The sequence below is a fragment of the Mesoplodon densirostris genome, chromosome 8 (genome assembly GCF_025265405.1).
Source record: "Mesoplodon densirostris isolate mMesDen1 chromosome 8, mMesDen1 primary haplotype, whole genome shotgun sequence".
NCBI classification, from domain to species: domain Eukaryota; kingdom Metazoa; phylum Chordata; class Mammalia; order Artiodactyla; family Ziphiidae; genus Mesoplodon; species Mesoplodon densirostris.
In genome coordinates, this window is record NC_082668.1 from 85,100,956 (window position 1) to 85,124,270 (window position 23,315).

At 37.0% G+C, this 23,315-nt stretch overlaps 1 protein-coding gene across 6 annotated transcripts in view; it reads right to left on the reverse strand.

Moving 5' to 3' along the window:
• Window positions 1–20,793, reverse strand: part of LOC132495113 (sodium channel protein type 1 subunit alpha) — an 86,237-nt gene extending 65,444 nt beyond the window's left edge. For all 6 annotated transcript variants that reach the window (XM_060106739.1, XM_060106737.1, XM_060106735.1 and 3 more), the window contains exons 1-5: window positions 20,530–20,793; window positions 5,914–6,032; window positions 3,708–3,797; window positions 2,051–2,179; window positions 241–332 (exon numbers count right to left, since the gene is read on the reverse strand). In XM_060106739.1, the coding sequence (XP_059962722.1) occupies window positions 241–332; window positions 2,051–2,179; window positions 3,708–3,797; window positions 5,914–6,032; window positions 20,530–20,793 (694 nt within the window). The remainder of the gene's footprint in view (window positions 1–240; window positions 333–2,050; window positions 2,180–3,707; window positions 3,798–5,913; window positions 6,033–20,529) is intronic.
• Window positions 20,794–23,315: the final 2,522 nt, after the last annotated feature.

Sequence of the window (23,315 nt, forward strand, 5' to 3'; positions counted from 1 at the left end):
GACTGTATATTACAGTGTCTCATGCAAGAAATTGTTAAGCTCCATGGCTGATGAAAAATGTGAAAATATAAAATTTTATGTTCAAATAATGAGTCATTTTCTGAGTAACATCCAATTTTGATAATTATGATTTTGAGGATTTTAATGATTATGACCCGATTTTCTGTAATGCTGAATGTCAAGAAAAGAGATGGCTGCTGAAAAAAACATGACCAGTGAGCCTCAGTGTTTAACCCTCACCTGGAATGACTGAAATTGTTTTCAGTGCTCGGAGAACTCTGAATGTTCTCAATGCGGAGACATTGCCCAGGTCCACAAACTCTGTCACATATCTGTAATAGGGAGTTCACACACAAACACAATAACAGAATACAAAGAAAGAGCTGTAGGTGCAAGGATCCTTATGCTTTACACTGATCAGTTCTTACCTGGAATTACAGATATAGTTTTCAAAGCTCTCAAGACTCTGAAAGTCCAAAGAGCTGAAAAATTGCCTAGGCTTACAAATTCTGTTACATACCTGTAGAATTAAATCAGAGTATTCAAGATTTAAGCAGGATTTATATTATTTGCTTGTGTCTTTTATAAAGACCTTCTTGGTGATTTCGAATGATAATATTGTAAGTAACAATTTAGAAATTAGGGTTTATCACTATGGTTTTCTTTACTCAGATAATTTAAGGCTGTTAACTAGATGTAAACTTCATAATGTACACAGTCCTGTTGCCATTTCAAAAAGCAATAAAATCGATATCATGTATAATTTAGGAGAATTAAGTAAAAAGAAAATAATTCTTGGCTATAGTTTCATGGAATTAGTTTTTTAAAAAATACATGAAACTCATGAAATCATCCAAGAGAAATTTAGACAGATTGACTTATTGCCTATCTGTATGTGATCAGGATTTCCTAGTGTAACTCTTAAGTGAAAGCTAGGCAAATTAAGAACAATATTTTATGGGGGCCCAATGGTTACTCCTGCCATTACTGCTATTTTATTCTCAAGAAACAGTAGCCCCAGTATGCCTTCTTCTGAGCTGTGGCCAGAGAGAATGGTGAGGAATCATCCTGACTAGATATGGAATTAAGATGAGATAGGCAGCATCCGTAGCCCTGAGAATATCAGCACCATTTCTCCTCTGCCCAACCATCCACCTCCTTACACCTGTAAGAGGCCAAGAATGTCAGCTCCTGAAGGATGAGAGTGAACTGTATTGGTCCACCTTCCTCCACACTCTAATTTTACCTACTGCTGAGTGGCTTTCTGTTACTTTTCTGAGTGTCTTCTTCCTCGGGGAAGAATATTACTAGACAAAGAAAAAAGATAAGCAGGACTGCAAAAATTGTGCATAATACTGAGTGTATCTGGATGGGAAATAAGGATAAGAAGGTTAATATAAAGAAAAAGGTGAAGAAAATTATAAAGGGAAAGAAGAGGGAAGAAAGGAAAGGGATCAGGTAAGATATAGGAAGAGGCAGAGAGAGCGTGTTTGTTTATATGTCTTAATTATCAATTGACTGATGAAATAATTTAATATTAAATACATAATATATTAACTACCTTATTTTTTCTATTAGTTTGATTTGTAAGAATATTTTGATGTTTATTTTCTATTATTCTACCAAAGAAGCTGGGGAGAGTGTGTGATGTGGGTAAGGTCAATGGAAATCTGTAGGGTCAGCAGAATTGTTTTTGGCTGTAATTTTAAAAAGTCGTTTTCACAGATGTATTATGAATACACTTATGCTTTCATATTAGGGTGTGTGTGTGTGTGTGTGTGTGTGTGCACCTGCTGAAAAAGCAGCACGTATGAAATTTGCTGACAGATGTTTGTTACATGTGAAAATTGTAATTTCAATTACTGCAAAGCCTTTATGCCAAAGTGAAATGCCACTTTGACCTCTGTTGTGCTAAATTAAAATCCAGAGCTTAAATATATAAATCACACTGAAATATTCTACAGTTAAAGCAAGCTTATTCTTTAAAAGCATGAGCACTTATAGAAGCCAAAATATAGTCTCTTTTGAAGCTTCCAAGAAAGGCACTTACGCAAATGTAATGACAGTGAAGTCAAGCCAGTTCCATGGGTCCCGAAGGAAGGTAAAATCTTCTAAACAGAAGCCCCTTGCAATAATTTTTATAAGTGATTCAAAAGTATATATTCCTGTAAAAGTGTACCTGGAGACAAGTATCCAAAAAGAATGGATAAACTAATCATTTTCTTTCACAGCAATTTCAATTACTTGTCACTCCATTAGGGGAATAGATGAATATTATAAAACGAATCTAAGCAAGTTACTATTATTTTCAAGGAAATAAAACATAGCCGTAAATTTAAATTCAACTCCCTAACACATGAAGAGTTGGCTTTATATTGTCCTAAGATTAGGGTGAGAACCACACACTGTATAAAGTGTATCTGAAATGTCTTAGTATTGACATACATGAAGAGAGCCTCTGAGAATTACCCAGTACATTCACATGATGGAGTAGCTGATCAACAATACTGCAGAAGCATAAAATGATTTCCTTTAAAAAATTAAACAAACTCAATTTCAGACATGTTTTATGAATGAGGGAACATTGACAAATTAGTTTCAAGTTTTTCTCTTTCTTTAAGATAAGCTCGGTTAACTTACTTGGAAACAAGAATTTTGTTAACATCAAAAGTGGGTAAGTTTAATTAAGGTCATAAGAGGTGAAAATTTAGTTTAGAATAAAATACTGAGTCTTAGACTGGAAACGTAGATGTTTCCAAAATTTAAATCTTCTACTCAGTTTAAATGAGCAGAAATTTAGATACTTCCGAGTAGAAACTTAGATGTTTCCAAAGTTTTAATCTTCGACTCAGAAGTTGGAGAATGAAATCACGGCAACTAGGGCAACTTGAGACCTGTGGGCCTCACATGGTAGCTTTAATACTTTAGAAATCCTTTGTATATAAATTTTTAATTTTCTTCAGAATTTTTATCCCTTTTTTGATTGGGTCCAACCTGGAAGTTTCCAGGAAGGGAAAAAGCCCTTGGAAACACCCCCGTGGTGGTTGTTTTAAGGGTCAGCAGGCACAGAGCAATACTGGCTACCACGTTGGCCACGCAAGCAGACTCAGCGGCACTTATCACACATCTGGCCACTCTGTCCTCTAAAGTATCCCAGAACAGAGCCCATCAATACAGTTAGCAATGCATCTGGTTTCTGAAAATCCTACCCTAACTTTCACTTTGGTTAGCTTAGCCCTCAGTCAATTAAATTTTCAAGTTTGAAAATCCCAAATTTTGTGGGCTTTTTTTTTTCAGCAAATATTTTGGTGACCACATTTGAAACTGATATAGGCCTGGCATGGAGTGGATGTTTCTGATGGAAGTGAAAACTTTGTGAGGCTCAATATTATCCTTTTAGGGCAAGTGTAAGACTCACTGAATTCATCTGGAAATGAACTGGAACCAAGGTCTACTATACTGGTTCCTTTCTGTGAGTACTTTCATCACATTTGCTTTGGTCACTGTAGATCCTACAGGAAAAGTGGCGAGTGTCCAGGAATGATGGGCTTCTGGTAACCACCAAGTACACGTGAAGGAGAGAGATTAAATACTAAATACATATATATAGATATAGAGATATGTCTATATGTCTGTATGTCTATTCATCTATACACACACACATATACATACTCATGTAGGTCGCTTAAAACTTAAGCTGAACTTACTCTACATTCTTTGTCCAGTCAGGAGGGTTACTCATTGTCATAAACACACAGTTCGTCAAAATAGTGCACATAATTAGCATGCTGAATAATGTAGGTCATTGTTAAGGAACACACAAAAGAAAACCCAAATCCATGTATCATATTACATAAAACTAACATTGAAAAGCTCAACCTGCAGTTTGGCCAGGACTCAGGGACAAATACCCTATGGGCAAGTCATCTAATCTCTTTAAATTTCATTTTTGTCATCCATAAAATTTGGATAATAATATCACCCTCACAGAGTGGTTGTATAGATTAAGTGAGATAATGTATGAGAAAGCTTTATAAAAGTATAAAGTGTGGCTTTTGCTACTATTATTAAATCAATCTATTTACCTCCCAGAAGACTTTAGGGGGAAAACTGTGGGCACTTTGGAGTGGTACAGTTTTTGAGCAGAGAGCACTGACTTGAACTAATTTAATTGATTAAAATAGTAAATTGTTGAGGAAGGCACATCCTTGCAGAATTGTAATTTCTTAAATACATGTGATACAATATAGTTGAATACATTAAAATTTATATAGTTAAAGTACAGCATGGTGTTAAGGGTTGGGTTGCTTATTTCAGCTGAGTTTGTAAACGTGTAGCAGCACTGGATAAGACTGAAAGTGAATATTCCTCAAGGCCATGACTTAACATGATGTGAATGTAATTAAAATTCAACATAAAGGTGATCTTAGCAATATAAAAGTGACTTGGACAAGTCACTCAGCCTCTCTGTGCCATGGAAGCTTCTTGTATCTCTACTGAATTTTATGCAGTGGAGCTAATCAGGTATGGAACTCATAGTTTGAGGTACAGATTAAATGGGTTAATATGTGTGAAGTACTTGGAACAGGTCTGTATATTAGTAGACATGATCTAAGCGTTAGCTAAAACCAACGACTAACTATGACATAACAGAATTATGGAGCTGAAAGGGACCTTAGGAAACAACTGTTTAATCCCTATAATTTAGAAATCAGAGAAATAATGCGTAAGCTCTAAAGAAATTAGATAACTTGGCCACAGACTAAAACACAGGTTTCTTACTTTCACATCCAGTATTCTTTCCACTACAGTTTACTGCCAAAGCAAAAATTTTCCGTATATGAAAAAGAAAGTTTTCATCAAATGACCACATGATGGCACTAGGAACACAAACTAGGATGAGGAAACCTCCATAAATGTAAAAACCCCGAACATATAAATTTTGTGTTTCAAATCTTTGATTTTTAATAATACCATATTTATACCATAAGGAATCTCTTGCTATCAGTTTAGAAATAGAACGGATTTTTAGGTTTTAAAATCTTTTTTCAAAAAATCAGGTAGTGTAAGTTTATGATAATTATAACAGTATTTCTATATTTATTATTGCCAAAGTCATCAAATGAGACATAATCAGAAGCGAAGGTTTTTGCCAATGAATATGAACAGATGAATTTAGTTGCAGAAGCCTTTTTTAACACCAATGAGAATCTTAAAGCCAAATCCCTAAAGACCACTTGGAAATACAATCTTAGCGTCTTTCATTAACTTCCAAAGCCTTTATTAAGCAATCAGTTTTTCTCGGCAGAGTCATAATTCAATGACTTAAATTTGAAATTAAGCCAATATTTCAGTACTTCCGCACAGATTTCATTAGGAAAGTTCAAAAACTAGCTAAATATTGGCCAAAGCCCCCTGATCTTCTCCCATGGAAAATATGCTTAAAGGTTAATTCTAAGGTACACTAAAATGCTTTGTATTATAGATAGCTCTGTATTGGCTCTGGATGTAAATTTTTTGCTATTATATCATTATTCACTGCAAATTCTAGAAAATCAGAAACTTTGTACCATATCTTAAAAATAAATATGGCTATTTTACACTAGATTTGTAGGACTTGATACATATAAGTGTTTTTAAAAAGATATATATAATGTTAAAGACTTTGATGTATAATATATACTTGAAAGATATATATATATATAGTATATATATAATATTAAAGACTATGTAAGTTTCAGTGACATCTATGTAATAAATTTTAAGAATAAGGCTTATATGACCAAAGAAAATACAAAATGAGAGTGATAAAACCACAGAATATGGACATTTCCCAAGTTAATTTTATATTTAGCTACAAAGCATTTATAGATTATGTACTAATAGCTAATACTGATCGCATGAAAAGGATATGAATGTACCAAAATCTTAATAGCTATTTTCCTAAGAGGATTGAAGGGAGTTAAAATGTACAGGGCAGAGGTGGCACTGAACCGGAAGATGGCCTTCCCTTTATTCAATACTATAAAAGTCTGTAAGATAGGAACACATAGAAGTATAAAAGTATAAACCATTTAAACTCTATTACCCACCTTCTATCATTTGTCAAAATGAATTATTCCAATGTTGCAACTCGATGTGCACCATGAAGACAAACTGTTACTGGATCTCTTCTTAACTAGAGACAACATCCAATGGTATAACTCACATTTGACTTGATACTTACCTGCAATTTTATTGTATATAAGACAGTTAGCCAAGATAAGTTATTTATTTTCTTAATATTTTAAATATATGAGTTAAAGGAAAAAGTCTCAAATGGGTGCACGTATCATTTCATTCTACAGATCTTAGGACACTACATTCCTTTTACAGCGATTTCAGCTTTTCCACTTTAAATATCTTGAAAATTAATGCTCTGGAATGCAAAATCATTCAGTAAAATAAATAATATTTTTGAAATCAATATTCTTTTACCATTTCTGCTTATAAAATAAACATTATCACTCTATTTATAATAGGAAATAAAAACAGCCACCATCAAACCCAGTCTTGGGTTAGATGGATGTAATCCAATAATTGATTTCTGGAGGCCAAGCTCCCTGGAGAGTATCTGTTGACCAGGAGTGCTAAACTCTGTATTGGGATTTCTGAGTTAGCTGACACACTGAATTCTAGTCCCAACTGGCTGCCTATTTCATGTAGTGTTTTCTTAGAGGAAAAGCTCAAAGCTCCTGCAGAATCTAGGATCCATGGAGGTGAAAAAAACTGGCATTCTAAAAATTAGACATATTTGAGCACAATTAGCAGTGTGATACACATACAATCGTGTATCAAGGATTCTGACTCAGTGTTTCCTAAGACCTTTATGTACATTCAGATTGGGGGGAGTGGAACCCATTTCTCTATGAAGAACATATCTTGAGAAGGGAACTCCAAATCTTCTAAATTTAAACCCCATTCTTCAAAAATACTGTTTTTCTGACTGAGGACACATATCTGTGTAGATCACATTATGACATAGCAAGCATTAACCTTATATTTACTTTCTACTAAAAATCTTTGACAAGGGTTTATTCTCTACATTTAGTCTTCAGGTCATTTATAGATTTCTCATTTCTTTTCTCCTCTACCTTCAGGGTTTTCTAAATTGAAATAGAGTAATTACTCCAAAACATTTACTGAGTTGCTGTTTGAAAATAGCACTTCCTGGCTGGTATATGTAAGAGTGCCCTAAATCAGGGTTGTGAAAATGGTCCCCCAACCAGTGCTGGTTTCCAGGTTGTTCCTGATCTGTGATAAGATTTGAGAGTAAGTATTTAGAAACTTGTAAGACAATTTGACAGACTAATTTTACATCTGTTGAATGTAATAATAAAAAGACAAGGTGTATTTTGCAGGTCTGTTTTTTATTTCAACTTTCTGGAAATTAATTTTATTGTATTTTATAGAATAGCAATCACACCTTCACAACAGAGAGTTTGAGATGCATTGCTCTACGTCTAACTTTGACTCCATATTTCCACTTTCATCTTTGATGGACTGTGGGTCCAGAGTACAAAGAAAACTGTGTCACAATGTCCATTTATAGGAGGGGAAAGTTTCACCTGTGCTTATTGGAGGAGCAATCACCCATGTCTACAAGACTTAGTGCTCTTTTTCTCTGATTCATTCAGTGCCCCTGTCCCTAAATGGCATTGTGAGATCATCATAAAATGTGCACAGACTTCTCCAATGCAAATGCCTTTACCCTAGGGAGTACACCCATGCAAGGACACAGAAAGGCTCTGAGTGAGCTAAATCAGGACCGAATATGGTCCACCTTGCAAACCAACTGCCTACACTTCCTTTCCCCAAAATTATGCTGAGTAAAACCTGATGGAAATATTGTGATCTGGGAGTGGGAGAGCCAGTAGAAACATAATGTAGAATATATCTTTTTAAAATAAGAATTCCCTCATTTCAAATAATATTACAAGCCTAATTTTGGAAAAGAAGTTACAGTCCATCCGGGGCCTAAATCATGGGCTGGAGGAAGAGGGGGATGAAGATGGTACTGACTGTCGCTCAGTGGATAAGAATAATAATCCAGCTCATCCTGAGGAGATGAGACCACGTGCAGAAGAGATCACCTGTGTCTTTGGCTCTGTGGCCACCCTCCAGTCCAAACCATGAGCAGATCTAACAAAAAAAAGAAGTAGAAGAGATGGAGGAAGAGGGTGATGAAACCAAAGGCAAAGCTGCAGAGGCCAAAAGAAAGGGTTGGAGAGAGAAAGAAATTCTGCCCTAAGGACCAAGAAGAAAAAGAAGCAAGACTCAGAAGCTGAACCAAGAGGAACCCAAAAAGGCAGGGCAAAGGGCCAGAACTCAGCAGGGAAAAGCTAACGAAAGCCATGGCACCCTGATGCTGATAAATAATTCTCAGTCTAAAAGTCCTGTCACATAGAGGAATTAATATTTTGACACAAAAGTGAAAGGCAAAAGGACAAAATTCCCAGTTGTTCAAGTCTTAGATGGAAACTTTTACTGATTTTAGGGTATATTTTCTTTATTTATTTAAAAAATTCAAAGAATGTATTTTAACTTCGTATTTATAAGAAGTATGTGTACAGTGTGTAAGTGCTTACAATTAGAACGTATAATGGAATTAATGAGGTTTTCCTGTACAGCAATATTTGTTCTCCTTTAATTTTTCACAAGCCGTATAGATAGATGAGACATCCTTGATAGAGTTCCTGGGAAGCTGATGATAACACCAGCACTAAGGGACTATTTCAGAGGGTTTCTTCTGTGAGGACTTTGCTATTCCCAGGTTGAAACATATATTTACATACAAACTACACAAATGTTGCTTTAAAGTGTTTATGGATTCATTTTAAACAGCTGAATTATAGAGCAGTTCAATATTAGAATCTTGACTCTGTTACCATTTTTATGTCAGTAAATTCCATTTAGAACTTCAAATTTGCTATTTGTATCTTGTATCTTGTACAGATCTTGTATAGATCTTGTATCTATTTCCTCATCTGTCTGTATCCATCCTCCTTATATTTACTTGCACAGAGAAGAAGCCAAACATTTAGTTTCTAAGTGTTGAGGATTAATGAAAAGATACTTGCCCCTAAAGACTCTCAAATATATGTTTCTCCAAATAATGGTTTTGATAGTATTGAAGGGAGAAGAGAGTCAGTAGGGAACACTGTTTACTTACAAGTGGTCAAGTAACTCTAGAATTTTCAAACATACAGATATTTGCCTTCCTCATTTCACAGATAAGAAAGGGATCAAAAAGGAAAGAATTAAAAGACTAGCCAAGATGTTACTATTACCCCTGCCCCATTATTTTTATTGTGGTAGAATACACATAACATAAAATTTACCATCTTGTCCATTCTAAGTGTACAAGTTCATTGTTGATTTTTCAAAGAATGTACTGAATGGCTTATTAGAGGAAAGTATTTTAGCATCCTTTAAGTCTAATTAGTTTAATACAAATTTCATTAAGGTAACTACTCAGGACAATTTTTATTGCATTAAGTCACGTCAATAGAAAAGAAAAACTTCAAAATTGATGGTGGAGGAGAAACGGCTGATATAGTAGTATCCAGCTTGAAACAGGCTTTTTTTTTTTTTTTTTTTTTTACAGCCCAAGGCTGTAGGAAACTCATGAAATCATTTTAACCTGAGAATAACACTGTGCCTCAGAACCAATTTCTAAACAGCATTTTGACTGAATTAGAGATGAGATTCTATATATAAAAATATCACTTTAAAGACACATTTGTAGGAATGTAACTCTCTTCACATACTAGATGTTGATCAGGCTTGTCACTTATCTCTTCATGTATAGCTACCAAACTCAAGTAGCATTTATGAAGTCCCTATATGATAAGCTGTTAATATGTATGAGCGTGGTGGACACCTGGAAAGCAGCCTGGATCTAATTCTCAGCTCAGTCGTTAATTCAATTGACTTCAATGCAGAAGATTTGTGTTAATTGTTTAGCACAATATTTGCAAATCTCTGTGCTAAAGTTTATAGGGAAAACAAAGACCCCAAGTAGTTTGGGGTAGATAGTAAGTTATGACCCCAAGAAGCTTGAAAACTAGTAAATGTTCAACTATCTATACTAATGGAAGAAAATCTAGAAAGGTAAGTGAAGATTTACTTAGACCGGAGCTGCCCAATAGAAATATTACATGAACTACAAATCTAAGCCACATATGTGATTTTAAATATTCTAGTAGCCATGTTTAGAAAAAGAAAAAGAAGCAGATGAAATTAATTTGAATAATGTTTTCTTTAACCCAATATATCCAATAAATTATCATTTGGGGATGAAGTCAGTATTAAAAATTATTGAGATAGTTTACATCCTCTTGTCATATCAACTGTACATCTTCAGAGACTGAACTCACCACATTTCAAGTACATTTCAAGTACAATAGCCATACATGACTAATGTCCACTGAATTGGGCAGCGCAGACCTAGGTGTAAACCATTCATTGTACTGCCAGTTCATACTCTCTTCAGCAAGACTTGCCAGGTAAAAGTCAATTCTAGCTTTAAAGAAAACAACAACAATGAAAGCCCAAACAGGTAAATACCCCTGATAATCAAAGCTTAATAGTCTGGAAAGCAAATTAGAAAAACATAAGTAGGATTTGTTTTAACTTACATATTTATTGAGTGCAGACTCTGGAGTTGGATGCCTTGCTCAAAATCTGGCTGTGCTGCCTTCCAGCACTGAGATCCCGGACAAGTTACTAACTTTTCTGTGACTCATTTGCCTCTTTTGAAAAATGGGAATAAGTACACTATGTTAACAGAGGTGTTGTGATTCCAATTCAGTAGGTCAGATTCTGATGACTAATATTCTGTACTTTTAATAAATAACTCAGGTGAGTCTGCAATAGGAGAGCTGTAAATATGTTTTTATTAAGTTCTCATTTTGTGTACCTGGAGTAAAATCCTTCCCCTTTATCTAACTGCATAGTCAATAAGGAAACACTTAGGTTATAATAGTTTGGTAGGATTGCTATTTATGAATCTGTACCCATTTCTATTTAGTAGTCTTTTTTTGTCTCTGGGTTTTTAGAAAGTGTTTGCTTATTTTTTTACTCAGGATGGACACTGAATTTAACAAGCCATAGTTTTCCAGTTCCCTTTTAAAAATATGTCTATTATCTTAACTTTTCTTTCACTCTAGGGGTCTTGTTCCTTAAATAGTTTAAACCTAATGCTCAGCTTTGTGTTTATCTAAATGTTATTGAAAAATTGCCAAATCACAGGATTGACTCCAAATTTACTGCAATTTTACTGCTCTAAAAGTAAATGTACTGGCAAAAGCAAGAAATAACAGAGGAAGGTGAGCAATGATCATGAACAATAGAAAAATGCAGAATATACTATTGGTTGATTCCACTTATGCCTTAGCCTCAAAATTTAAAGAGGCAGTTTTCAACTTGTACTTACACTGTGATCCAAAAATGTGTTTGGAGGTCAATTGTTTGGAACTTCGAACATATTTTCCCAAAGAAAGGAGATACATATATATATATATGTATATATATTTTTACACATAGATTCAAAAACCTATGTAATTCCTAATTAAATAGAATTCTGTATAATGACAATGTGAAACTTTATCCCTGTGTATAAGCAAGTGTGACTCTGAAAATGGTAACAGACTTCTAAGCTGGGTTGCAAGGTATACCTCTCTCTCCTTGATGTTGCCCTGGCATTCAAACTAGGGAAATTCCCTGGCTCTATCTTCTGCCAGAAGTGGGGTCAACTTTTTCTAGCTCTAAGCTGCTGGCTTGAGAAGAGGTTCCATCGGGAAAAGGCAGAATGAGACCACATGGCAGGAGGAGGGATGCTGCAGAGCTTTGGGTGTAAAGAATTGCATAGACAGTCAAGAGATTCCGATTAGTACACATCTCTGGGGACATCTCTTGTTCTGGGCCAATTCCAAGGCATCTAATTCTTTTTTATTTTTTCCTGTGAGCTCTCTAAATGGTTTCACCTACTTCCTTGCCTATCTTTTTTTTTAATAACCTGTGGATTCAGGCCAAGATTTTCCTCCTTTTCTGGCTCACTGAGGGATGGAAAGCTTTCTCACAGGTTCTCTACCTGACTCTGAAGTTAATGTGCAATATTTTAAAAAATGTTTTCTCTCCCAATCTCATTCTATCTTAACCCTTAGATGCGGGATAATCAGTCTAAAGAACAACTTGTGGACTTGTGCCTCCTGTGGCCCACCAAGCGTTAATATCCAGCCCTCATCTAATTGCACAGGGGTCTTGTAGCCAGGGATCACAAACCAAAACGCCCCACAGAGGCTAGGCAGTGTGAGAGACCTGCCAATTTTGGGCATGCAAATCAGTGATGCCAGATCTGCTATAGTATGAGAAATCCTAAATATGCACGATTATACATGTGTGTGTACAATCTTCTGATTTATAAATCTCAGACACTAATTCAAAATTGTAAACAATATTGCATGAGGCAAACAAAAATGCGTCTGGGGGCTCAAGGCCTTAGAGCTTTTTTTTTTGTTTTTTTTTTAAAGAAGATGTTGGGGGTAGGAGTTTATTAATCAATTTATGTATTTTTGCTGTGTTGGGTCTTCATTTCTGTGCGAGGGCTTTCTCTAGTTGTGGCAAGCGGGGGCCACTCTTCATCGCGGTGCACAGGCCTCTCACTATCATGGCCTCTCTTGTTGCGGAGCACAGGCTCCAGATGCGCAGGCTCAGTAGCTGTGGCTCACGGGCCTAATTGCTCCGCGGCATGTGGGATCCTCCCAGACCAGGGCTCGAACCTGTGTCCCCTGCATTAGCAGGCAGATTCTCAACCACTGCGCCACCAGGGAAGCCCTAGAGTTTTTTTTATCTTTGCTTTAAGTTCATGCAAAAGAGAAAAAGTTGTACCCAGAAAAGAGTCTGTAAAATTGCTGGTCCCTAGGCTTTAGCTGGGTAGAACAGTTGCAGTGGGGCCAGTGTTGGAGAGTTCCCCAGATGGGCTCCTATCAGCCAGGGTTACAGATGCTTCTGCCTCTATCTCAGAGAGAAAAAATTATAGCCAGAGGGTGAAATGATAAAATCTGGGGGTCTAATATTTCTCATCCCTGTTATCTTCAGCCCATAGCATGGATGTGGTACACTATTATATGCTCAGCTAATTTTTCATTGACAGAAAAGGACTAATTCGTCCAGTTTTATTGCAGACTTTTCTGTGTGAGAACTTTGGGCAAACTCTTCCATGTCAATTTCTACATCTGAATGAAGATTATAACAATACTAACCTCAGGGTTGTTTAAAGGATGAAATGAAACAAAATGAAATAAAACATGTGAATCCCCTTAATTAATCCAAAGTGTCATATACACTCAAGGATTAAAGGATTAAAAATGTGTGTCTCTCTGGTTCTCAAATATACACACATACAAACACTTGTGTACTTGAAAGCAATGCCAATTCTCACATTGGAACTTTGCCGTTCAGTTTCCTTCCTCTCAAATTTCATATTCAGAAAACAATGCCATCCATTTGTTCCCATCTGATAAGCATTACACCTCCAAAATAGATTCTGATCCCATCCATTATTGTCTTCATTGTCAAAAATCTAGACCAAGCCTCCATAAAGACTCCCAATTTGATCTTTAGAAATGTGAAGTGGGGACTTCCCTGGTGGTGCAGTGGTTAAGAATCTGCCTGCCAACACAGGGGACACAGCTTCGAGCCCTGGCTCGGGAATATCCCACATGCCGCGGAGCAGCTAAGCCTGTGTGCCACAACTACTGAGCCCGTGTGCCACAACTACTGAAGCCCACGCACCTAGAGCCCGTGCTCCGCAACAAGAGAAGCCACCACAATGAGAAGTCCACGCACCGCGATGAAGAGTAGGCCCCGCTTGCTGCAACTAGAGAAAGCCCGGGTGCAGCAACGAATGTCCAACACAGCCAAAAATAAATAAATAAATAAATAAATTCATTGAAAAAAAAGTGAAATGGACATTGTCACTTCTCTACCCAAAGTCTTCAGGGAATTCATTTTGCCCTTAAACTTCGAACTCCTTAAGATGTCCTAAAAGGAGCCTTGATCTAGCCCCAGGCCCATCTCCCCAGTCACATCTTACTCGCCTTTTACTTACTACAGTCCTGCTATATTACATGTCTTCTTATGGGCTATTCCCTTTCCCTGGAAGCCTTCTCTCCCTTCTTCTTTCTACCCTTGAGATCCCAATATAAATGCCATTTCTTTACAGAGGCATACAATCTAAGTTTCCTAAATCTGTCCTCTTTGAAAAAAAAAAAGGTGCTTATCACCCTATTAGAATCTGGTGGGAAATAAAATTCTCTAATTATTTTAGAAACTGATCCAGACCCCCTGAGTCTCAAAGATTTCAGTTTTTATAAAGGCAGGGGATGCCCCCGATTAAGCAGAAGTAGTAAAGCAACAAGTCAGGTTTGGGAAATACTGTCAGCCTAAGAGATGAGGAGTATAGCTGGCAAAGTGGCATGAGTGGAGGGGCAGGAAAAGCAGTGACAGGCTTATTTAGAGTCTATCACTGACTTCTCTTCTCCACTGGTACCATTAGTGTGACAACTGCAAACCCAGAGTAGCATGGTGATGAGCCATGGAAGCTGACGGATCTGGTTTTTTTTTTTTTTTTTTTTCGGTATGCGGGCCTCTCACTGCTGTGGCCTCCCCCGCTGCGGAGCACAGGCTCCGGACGCGCAGGCTCCGGACGCGCAGGCCCAGCGGCCATGGCCCACGGGCCAAGCCGCTCCGCGGCATATGGGATCCTCCCAGACCGGGGCACGAACCCGTATCCCCTGCATCGGCAGGCGGACCCTCAACCACTTGCGCCACCAGGGAGGCCCGGATCTGGTTTTAAATCTAGTCTCTGTTACTTAATAGCTTTATAATCTTAGGAAAATTAATTTTATCTCAGTTTCATCATTTTATTTTATTTTATTTTTTTAGTCATCAATTTTATACACATCAGTGTATACATGTCAATCCCAATCGCCCAATTCATCACACCACCATCCCCACCCCCCTGCGGCTTTCCCCCCTTGGCATCCATATGTTTGTTCTCTATATCTGTGTCTTAATTTCTGCCCTGCAAACCAGTTCATCTGTACCATTTTCTAGGTTCCACATATATGCATTAATATACGATATTTGTTTTTCTCCTTCTGACTTACTTCACTCTGTATGACAGTCTCTAGATCCATCCACATCTCAACAAATGACCCAATTTCGTTTCTTTTTATGGCTGAGTAATATTCCATTGTATATATGTACCACATCTTCTTTCATCATTTTAAAACAAAGATAAGAATTATCTTGGAAGGACATGTCGGTTAAATAAGAACTGTAAATTTCCTAATGCACAGTGTATAGGGCAGAGCTACTGTTTTTGCTTGCCTAGCAGACCTTCTTCAAAGTCTCCATCTCTTCCTTTTAGAGAAAACCTCTGCCTCATTGTCTGGCCATGTGGCTTGGATGGAGCCGACCCACCCCTTGGCAACACTGGTCAACATGTGATGCTGATCTGGCCAATGAGAGCATCACAAACCCTTGGTTACAGTGATTGGTTCAGAAGAGGCCATGTGACCTAATTAGACTGAATTTCAGGACTTTCGCAAGAAATTTTGAAGAAAAAGAGAGCTCTTTTTCTTGGGGTTACTAGGCTGTAGGATGTTAGTTACATACTACTGGTGGCTATTTCTATCATCTTTTGGGAAGAGCCAGCCTCTGAATGCAGCCAGCATAGGTGAAAGTAGAACCAAAAATGGAAAAGGACTGTGTCCTGATGATGTTGTTTTAGGTACTGGATCCTTTGATATTAAGACCAGATTTACCTCATACATACATTTACTTGTTTGTTGCTTAGTTTGTTTTCAAAAACTAGTTTCTGTTGGTTTTTGGTCACTTTCACTTGAAGGGAAACTTATTAATATGGCAGGTACTTAATAAACGCAATCATTATTTTACTACCATCCTCATCATTTTGGGATTGTTTCTGAGGCAGAGACAGGGAGGTGACAAAGAAGAAAGGGACATAAGGAAGAAATAATCAATGGGTAAGAGAAAGATTTGTAAGTGAACTGTAGTGCCTTGCAAGTAAGGGAGAGCCTGGGTGACTGGTAATTCTAGGAAAGCTAATGATATACAAAGAAAAATCATAAATATGACAATTCATGGAATCCTGAGCTTTTACCATCTACTTTTCTGATTTTCTTTTAAACTCTTTTTGCAAGAATAACTCCCTAATCCCAATTAAAAACAAAACAAACAACTCTCCCTACCCCATGTAACAATTAAAAACTCCTGTGGAATGACAAACCAGGCATGAATTTAAAATCACAAGTTCCTGTATGATTCTTCGTGCAGCCCCAGTAAAGAGGAAGCATGCATCTCTTTAGAGGAGCTGATAAAAAGGGAGAATAAATTGTCTTTAAACATCGAAGAGACAATCAAGGAAAGAGCACATTTTTAAATGGATACATTTCTACATTCCATAATTAACAAACACGCATTTTCACTACAGATCTAACATACCTCATTCTATTTCCAGTACCCTGTCACACTGTCAAAAGGATATTTTCTTCCATGGTACTAATGAGTCATCTGTAATTTTAAGAGAACATGAGAAGGAAGAAGTTTTCTGTAATAAAGAGTGGGTGAAGAATTTGAATGTATAGCCAAATGGTGCAAAATCAGCCGAAGCTATGAAAGGAAACTGTGAAAAAAAAAATCCCATGAGGAAATAAAGGTGTGTTCACAAGCTAAAATGTGCCTTGTCACACTGCTAAAGTAAATAAACAAACAAAAGGAACCCAACCTGGAATCATGTTCTGAAGACCACGAGACCAGAGCTAACATGGTATGGAAAATTCTGTGACTCTCCTCTGATAGCACTGTTATTTTATTCCTTAGTTCTTACCTCAGACTTCTGAAGGCTTAAAACATCTGAGGGTCTGGAAGTGCTTCCATGCACCATGAGTGTTCATGAGACAGTTGCTACTATTTCTCGAGTTACTACCACAATATCACTGACCATGGATTAAATTATTTTAACAATTTCAACAGAAAATTTGAACATTATATAATTTGTACATTTTAAGCTAGGGCAAAGAAGATAAAAATATGTGGGCATATGCCATCTGAAAATACACCATCAGCAGTGACATTTTCATAAGCTCACTGACACTGTAGAAGATCACAGTGAGCTTCACTGGGGTTTGTGTCCTTTCTATTCCTTACACGTAGATTCCTTATATATACACACCACTGTACTTTAACCTAAAACTTAACATAGATTCTGCAACCATTTTTTGTAATAGGCTTGCATTGTTTATTCTATATATTTTTAAGAAAGAATCCAGAGACTTGGGATATACACACAAAGGATACAAGTATTGTACTTGAGTTAAACCTTAGGGGAGTCACTAGCCTGATTAATATTTGCATATTACAACCCACTCAGGCAATAAAATGCACATCCCCAATATCAGTGATGGTGGGAAATTTCATCCTAAGAAGCATTTTCCCCAGTGACATTTCCATCATTTCCTTTATCTATGCTGGGAGTACTGTGCATGTGTACTGCATTGTTTAAAGAAGATCACCCTGCCATCCTCAGATACTCAAGTCACTGAAGTGAAATTAGTCATCAAGTAGCAAAAGAAATATTCATCATTTTTTAAATGTTATTATTTTTCTAAGGATTCCAGCTTCAATCAGAGGAAGCTAATTCAGAATTTAAGACTATTCCTCCATACTGAAATAATCCAATTATGAACAAAAATTTAAGACTGGAAAGAGTGTACACACAACCATAGAAAGTTATAAAACATGAAAATGCAAAAGAAGGAAATTTCCAACACATTGCTCAATCATGTCCTAAGCATGCCATGTTAGTTTTTAAGGATTTCAGTATTGCAAAAAGTTTCACTTGTATTTCTGTTGAATGACTTACATTTGGAGACTTGCTGGATGGCAGCTCAATGTGAAAGCAATGGATGTGCCTCACCTTGGGGAAACCTCCTTCTTGATAACAATATTTCTCTTATCATATTGTGCTACTTGCACTCTGTGATTTGTTCCAAAATACCAAAAGATTTTTCCTTCCTCACACAATGTGCATTTGAAGATAAGGACAGAAGATATTAAAGGCAAGTTTGAATGTGAACCTAACAAAGTTTATAAGGGTTACTTCACCAAAAGAATCTGCCTGAATAGTCATTCCTTCAGGATTGGTCTTTTACCCTCAGTTTTAAGAACTTTCTTTTAACTATTTGGATGGGTCTGCATCATTTTGCTTTCCATCTGCCTTTATATCCTTTGTTATATCTCATTCATTAGAAACCAATTGTGGACGGCTTTGTTTGGGGACATTCCCTCAAGAGGACAACTTTTATCAGTCTAAAATCTCTTTAATTTAAAGGAAAAGATTAATTGGATGATCTCGTTTCTACTTGAAGAGTAGCTGCCCTTGTCAACACGCATTAGTTTGGTCTTTCTCAATGTATGCATTTATTGTTTTATAGATAAGGACACAGCACAGGAGATGGGATGCTAGATTTCAGCCCTGTTTGATGAAGTGGTAGACTCTGGGTGGCTTTAATAATTTTTAGATGGTGATTACTACTGGAGAGGTGGGGGCTGGATGTCTGGGGGTAGCAAAATGCCTGCTGAGCTTGGAGCCCTCTAACCCACTGTAATAGCAGCTCTAAATAGATTGGCTATGTCCAATGGCTATAAATAAAGTAACATACTTTAGTGTTAATGAATTTCTGGCTAGAACACATCAGAGTCATTATTTCAATAATAGAGTAATTTTAAATAAGTTAAAATGTATGAATAGTTGGATTATCCACATTTTTACTTTTTTTATACAAATAAACCCCTTGTAGTCTGCTTAATTTGGGTTTTAGCTTTTCAGATATCATATTAAATTAATCTCCAAAGGAGTGATTTAATGATAAAATTCAATTTTTCTCACAATTTAAATGGAAGTTATGAAACAGATCATGGCTTACCTACTAAGATTTAATAATACAATGCTAAAAAGCAAAGTTAAATAAAAGATAATGAATCTATGGAAAATTATTAATCTCTTCCTTCACAGTAAAATGGTCAAATCAGTTTTTAAAAAGGAAAAGTGTGTTACACTTAAGCTGGCTATATCCTGAAAAGTTTTTTTAAAAATCTGAACATAATGAGGTTTTTACCTCTGAAAGTTGTAGTAGTCAATGAGAATGTATTTACAAAACTGTCTCGAATCCAAATACTAAAATTCCAAACTTATGCACTTGATAAAAACTAACACAAAGCAGAAACTAAAAAAAAAAAAAAAAAAAAAAACCCTAACACGATAACTGTGCCAGCAACCAAAAGCATCCCTAAATGTTTTGGGGGTATTTTTTTTTTTTTTTTTTTTTTTGCGGTACGCGGGCCTCTCACTGCTGTGGCCTCTCCCACTGCGGAGCACAGGCTCCGGACGCGCAGGCTCAGCGGCCATGGCTCACGGGCCCAGCCGCTCCATGGCATGTGGGATCTTCCTGGACCAGGGCGTGAATCCGTGTCCCCTGCATCGGCAGGCGGACTCTCAACCACTGCGCCACCAGGGAAGCCCCATTGGGGGTGTTTTTAAGGCCCATGTTTAACTAAAAGATCTCATTTGCTTAATTACAATCTTTGTGCTGTACCTTTCCACCAAGAGTTCACAAATATATTATTCTAGGTGAAAAGGATAATAAAATATTGCAAATTAACTAGTCATAAATTTAATCTAAAATCAATACAATAATCTTTTTTGATTTTATCTTTTTCTATACTTTTCTTCTTGGTTTGGTGAAATGATGGTCATAATGAAAGTCTGGGTGCTTACTATTTTCATTTCAAGCATAGATATTCAAATATCATTTATATGTTCTTCAGAATACTATATTTTTGGTCATCCTTACCAATATCAATATATTTCCACCAAAAGATTAAATAATTTTTTAAACTATAGTTTGTATGGGAATGTTTTTTCCCAATTAAAAAAAGTGTATTCAGGAAGTTAACTGATATATTACATATAACATAATATTTATATATAATATAGAAACTGAAAACCCTTGTGGCATCAAATTTTGTTCCATGAGAAATGAATACCAATATTTTTGAGGTCTTTATAATTTGTGATAATTTCAAGATTTTCAAGTACAGAAAACTCATAAATAGTAAATACAATCTCTGGGGAGATGTTTTTAATTTGTTAAATTAGCTGCCTACAACTTACATTTATTTTTAGGTATCTATCGTGGTGCATTTGGGACAGCTCCATCTGTTATGATATAATCAATTTATTCGTAATGTATATGCATAAAACATATGCAAATGTGTTTTATTTCCTAAACAGAAGGATACTTAGACTTTGTGCTAACTTAGCTTGTGTTGGTGCTATAACAGTCCAAGGTATACTGTAAGGCAATTAGCAGCAAAATATGCCTGATAAAACACACTCACTTTTTTATTGATATAGTACGGGTCCAGGTCCTCCAGCGGCTCTGACACCATCCCTGGAGGGATGTCTCCATAAATAAAAGGAAGGTTCTTTCCAGCTTCCAAGTCACTATTTGGCTTTGGGCCATGTTCGTCATCATCTTTCTTGTCTGGTTTGGGATTCTTAGCCTTTTCTTCTGCAATGCGTCTTTCAATAGCTGCAAGAGATTCTCTGGTGAAGAAGCTGAAGCTGTCAGGTCCTGGTGGTACAAGCACTGTTTGCTCCATCTTGTCATCCTGCACATTTTAATCACCATTTACTCTGCATATGAAAGTCCTAAAAAAAAAAGAGTACAGATATTTTAAGGAGATTAGGAGATCTTAATATCTACAAACTCCTGTCATGAAATAAGAGCTAGAGGATTGAAATGTTCGTTTCCAATTAAATCCAAATGGAATTACTAAATATAAATTCTTTTTCTGTAGTAAGAACATTTAACTTGAGATCTTTAACATTACCCTTTTAACAAATTTTTAAGTATGCAAGACAGTATTGTCAACTATAGTCACGAAGTCGTACAGCAGCTCTCTAGAATTTATTCATCTTACATAACTGAAACTTTATGCCCAGTAAATAGCAACTCTCCATTTCCCCCTTCCCCAACTTCTGGCAAACACCATTCTACTTTCTGCCTCTATGAGTTTGGCTTAACAAACATGTTTTCTATCTCGGGTTTGTTAAATGTCCCATGTTTATTAATTCTTATGCTTTGCCGAGACAGGAACTGTGCCATAACTTAAGAAAGTAGTTCAAGTATAGCCTTAATTAAAGTACATTAGCTAAATACCACCCCGTCCCAAATGGGCTGTTCACTCTGTGAGCCACCCAGAAGATGAGGATGTAGCCCCATAGAGACCATGGTTAGCTCATCAACAGACTGAAGTGGAAAGGGAGTTGTCTCTGAGAGGATATAAAATCCAACCCTCTAATCTGCACAAATGGCTCCTGGCCAAGCCAGTCAGAACAGTTTGCTGCAGCCAGACTTAACGACCAGTCAAATAGCCACTGCTGTCCTGATTGAGCCTTCATCTATTCTGAAATACAGACAACTGGAACTGTGACCTGTCACATCATCAGCCATGCTAGGGTTGGCTTACTTAAACACGTACAGAAAGAGCCGGTCCAAGGTTAGACAGATGCCATTTAGATGACTAAGAATGAGAGAAAGGTGAGGCTGGGAAGAAATTACTAGATTGGGCTGCAGGTGGGAGAAGATAGCTGTATGTGCAGGAGATAGCAGTATTCTCTAATTTCGGGAAAATAAAATAATCAGAAAGAAGACAGTTCCGTAAGTTAAATAGGAACTGAGGTGTTTTCCTTCACTAAAGCAATAATGATATTCTTGCTGATTCTATAGTCCTATAGTGAGAAACATATGAGGACCCGAGGCAAAAAACTCGACTCTGTGTAGCAGTCAGACTTGATCTGATGCCCGAGGCCAAATCCCAAATGTATTGTTTTAAGGCATATTTAATATCAGCTCAAATTTCACAGATATTACTGAGCCAAAACTTCTCAAAACCTAAGCTATCATTTGGCCACACGTTTTTATTTGGACACTGCATTAACTCATTAAAGTCAGCAAGCTGGGACTTCCCTGGTGGCACAGTGGTTAAGAACCCGCCTGCCAATGCAGGGGACATGGGTTCGATGCCAGGTCTGGGAAGATCCCACGTGCTGTGGAGCAACTAAGCCTGCATGCCACAATTACTGAGCCTGTGCACCTAGAGGCCATGCTCTGCAACAAGAGAAGCCACTGCAATGAGAAGCCCGTGCACCACAATAAAGAGTAGTCCCGGGGCTTCCCTGGTGGCGCAGTGGTTGGGAATCTGCCTGCCAATGCAGGGGACACGGGTTTGAGCCCTGGTCTGGGAAGATCCCACATGCTGCGGAGCAACTAAGCCCGTGAGCCACAACTACTGAGCCTGCACATCTGGAGCCTGTGCTCCGCAACAAGAGAGGCCGCGACAATGAGAGGCCCGCGCACCGCGATGAAGAGTGGCCCCCGCTCGCTGCAACTGGAGAAAGCCCTCGCACAGAGACGAAGACCCAACACAGCCAAAAATAAATAAACAATTTTTTAAAAAAGAGTAGTCCCCACTCACAACTAGAGAAAGCTGCGTAGCAAAGAAGACCCAAAGCAGCAAAATAATAATAATAATAATAATAATAAAGTCAGCAAGCTATGATACAGTTAATCGCAGCTTTGGTGTATATGAACTGCAATAATAAAATTGCTGCCGTAACTATCTTTTGAGAGGTCTTACAGGGATCTCAAATTTCACTGAAGGAGATTCCCGCTGCTGTGAGGTTTATAACCATGTTTTTTAGGGGGTGACCAGAAACAAGGAGGGATGGAAGTCTAAATTTGTACTCTCCATCCATTAAGTGAACTAACGAAACTTTCAGAGGTTATTACAATCTACCTGCAATTCAGCTTAGGGCCTGGAAGAATAGAAAAATTAAATCAGTAAATTTAAATCAATGGAAAAAGAATATTTTGCCTTAAAATTTTACTGCTCCCATAAGGCATCAGAAAAATACTGGCATTTATTTATTTGGAAGTAAAAGTTTAGGGATAACAAGCATGGTGCATTTTCTAAGGGAAGTTTTATAACATCAATGTATGTATGGTTTTATTTTTAACTAATTAGTTTTTTGATTAAAAACATGTGTAAATGATATAAATTCAAAATATTAAAAAAGAAACAGTGTAAATTTTCCCTTCCATGTTGTTCTCCAACAATCA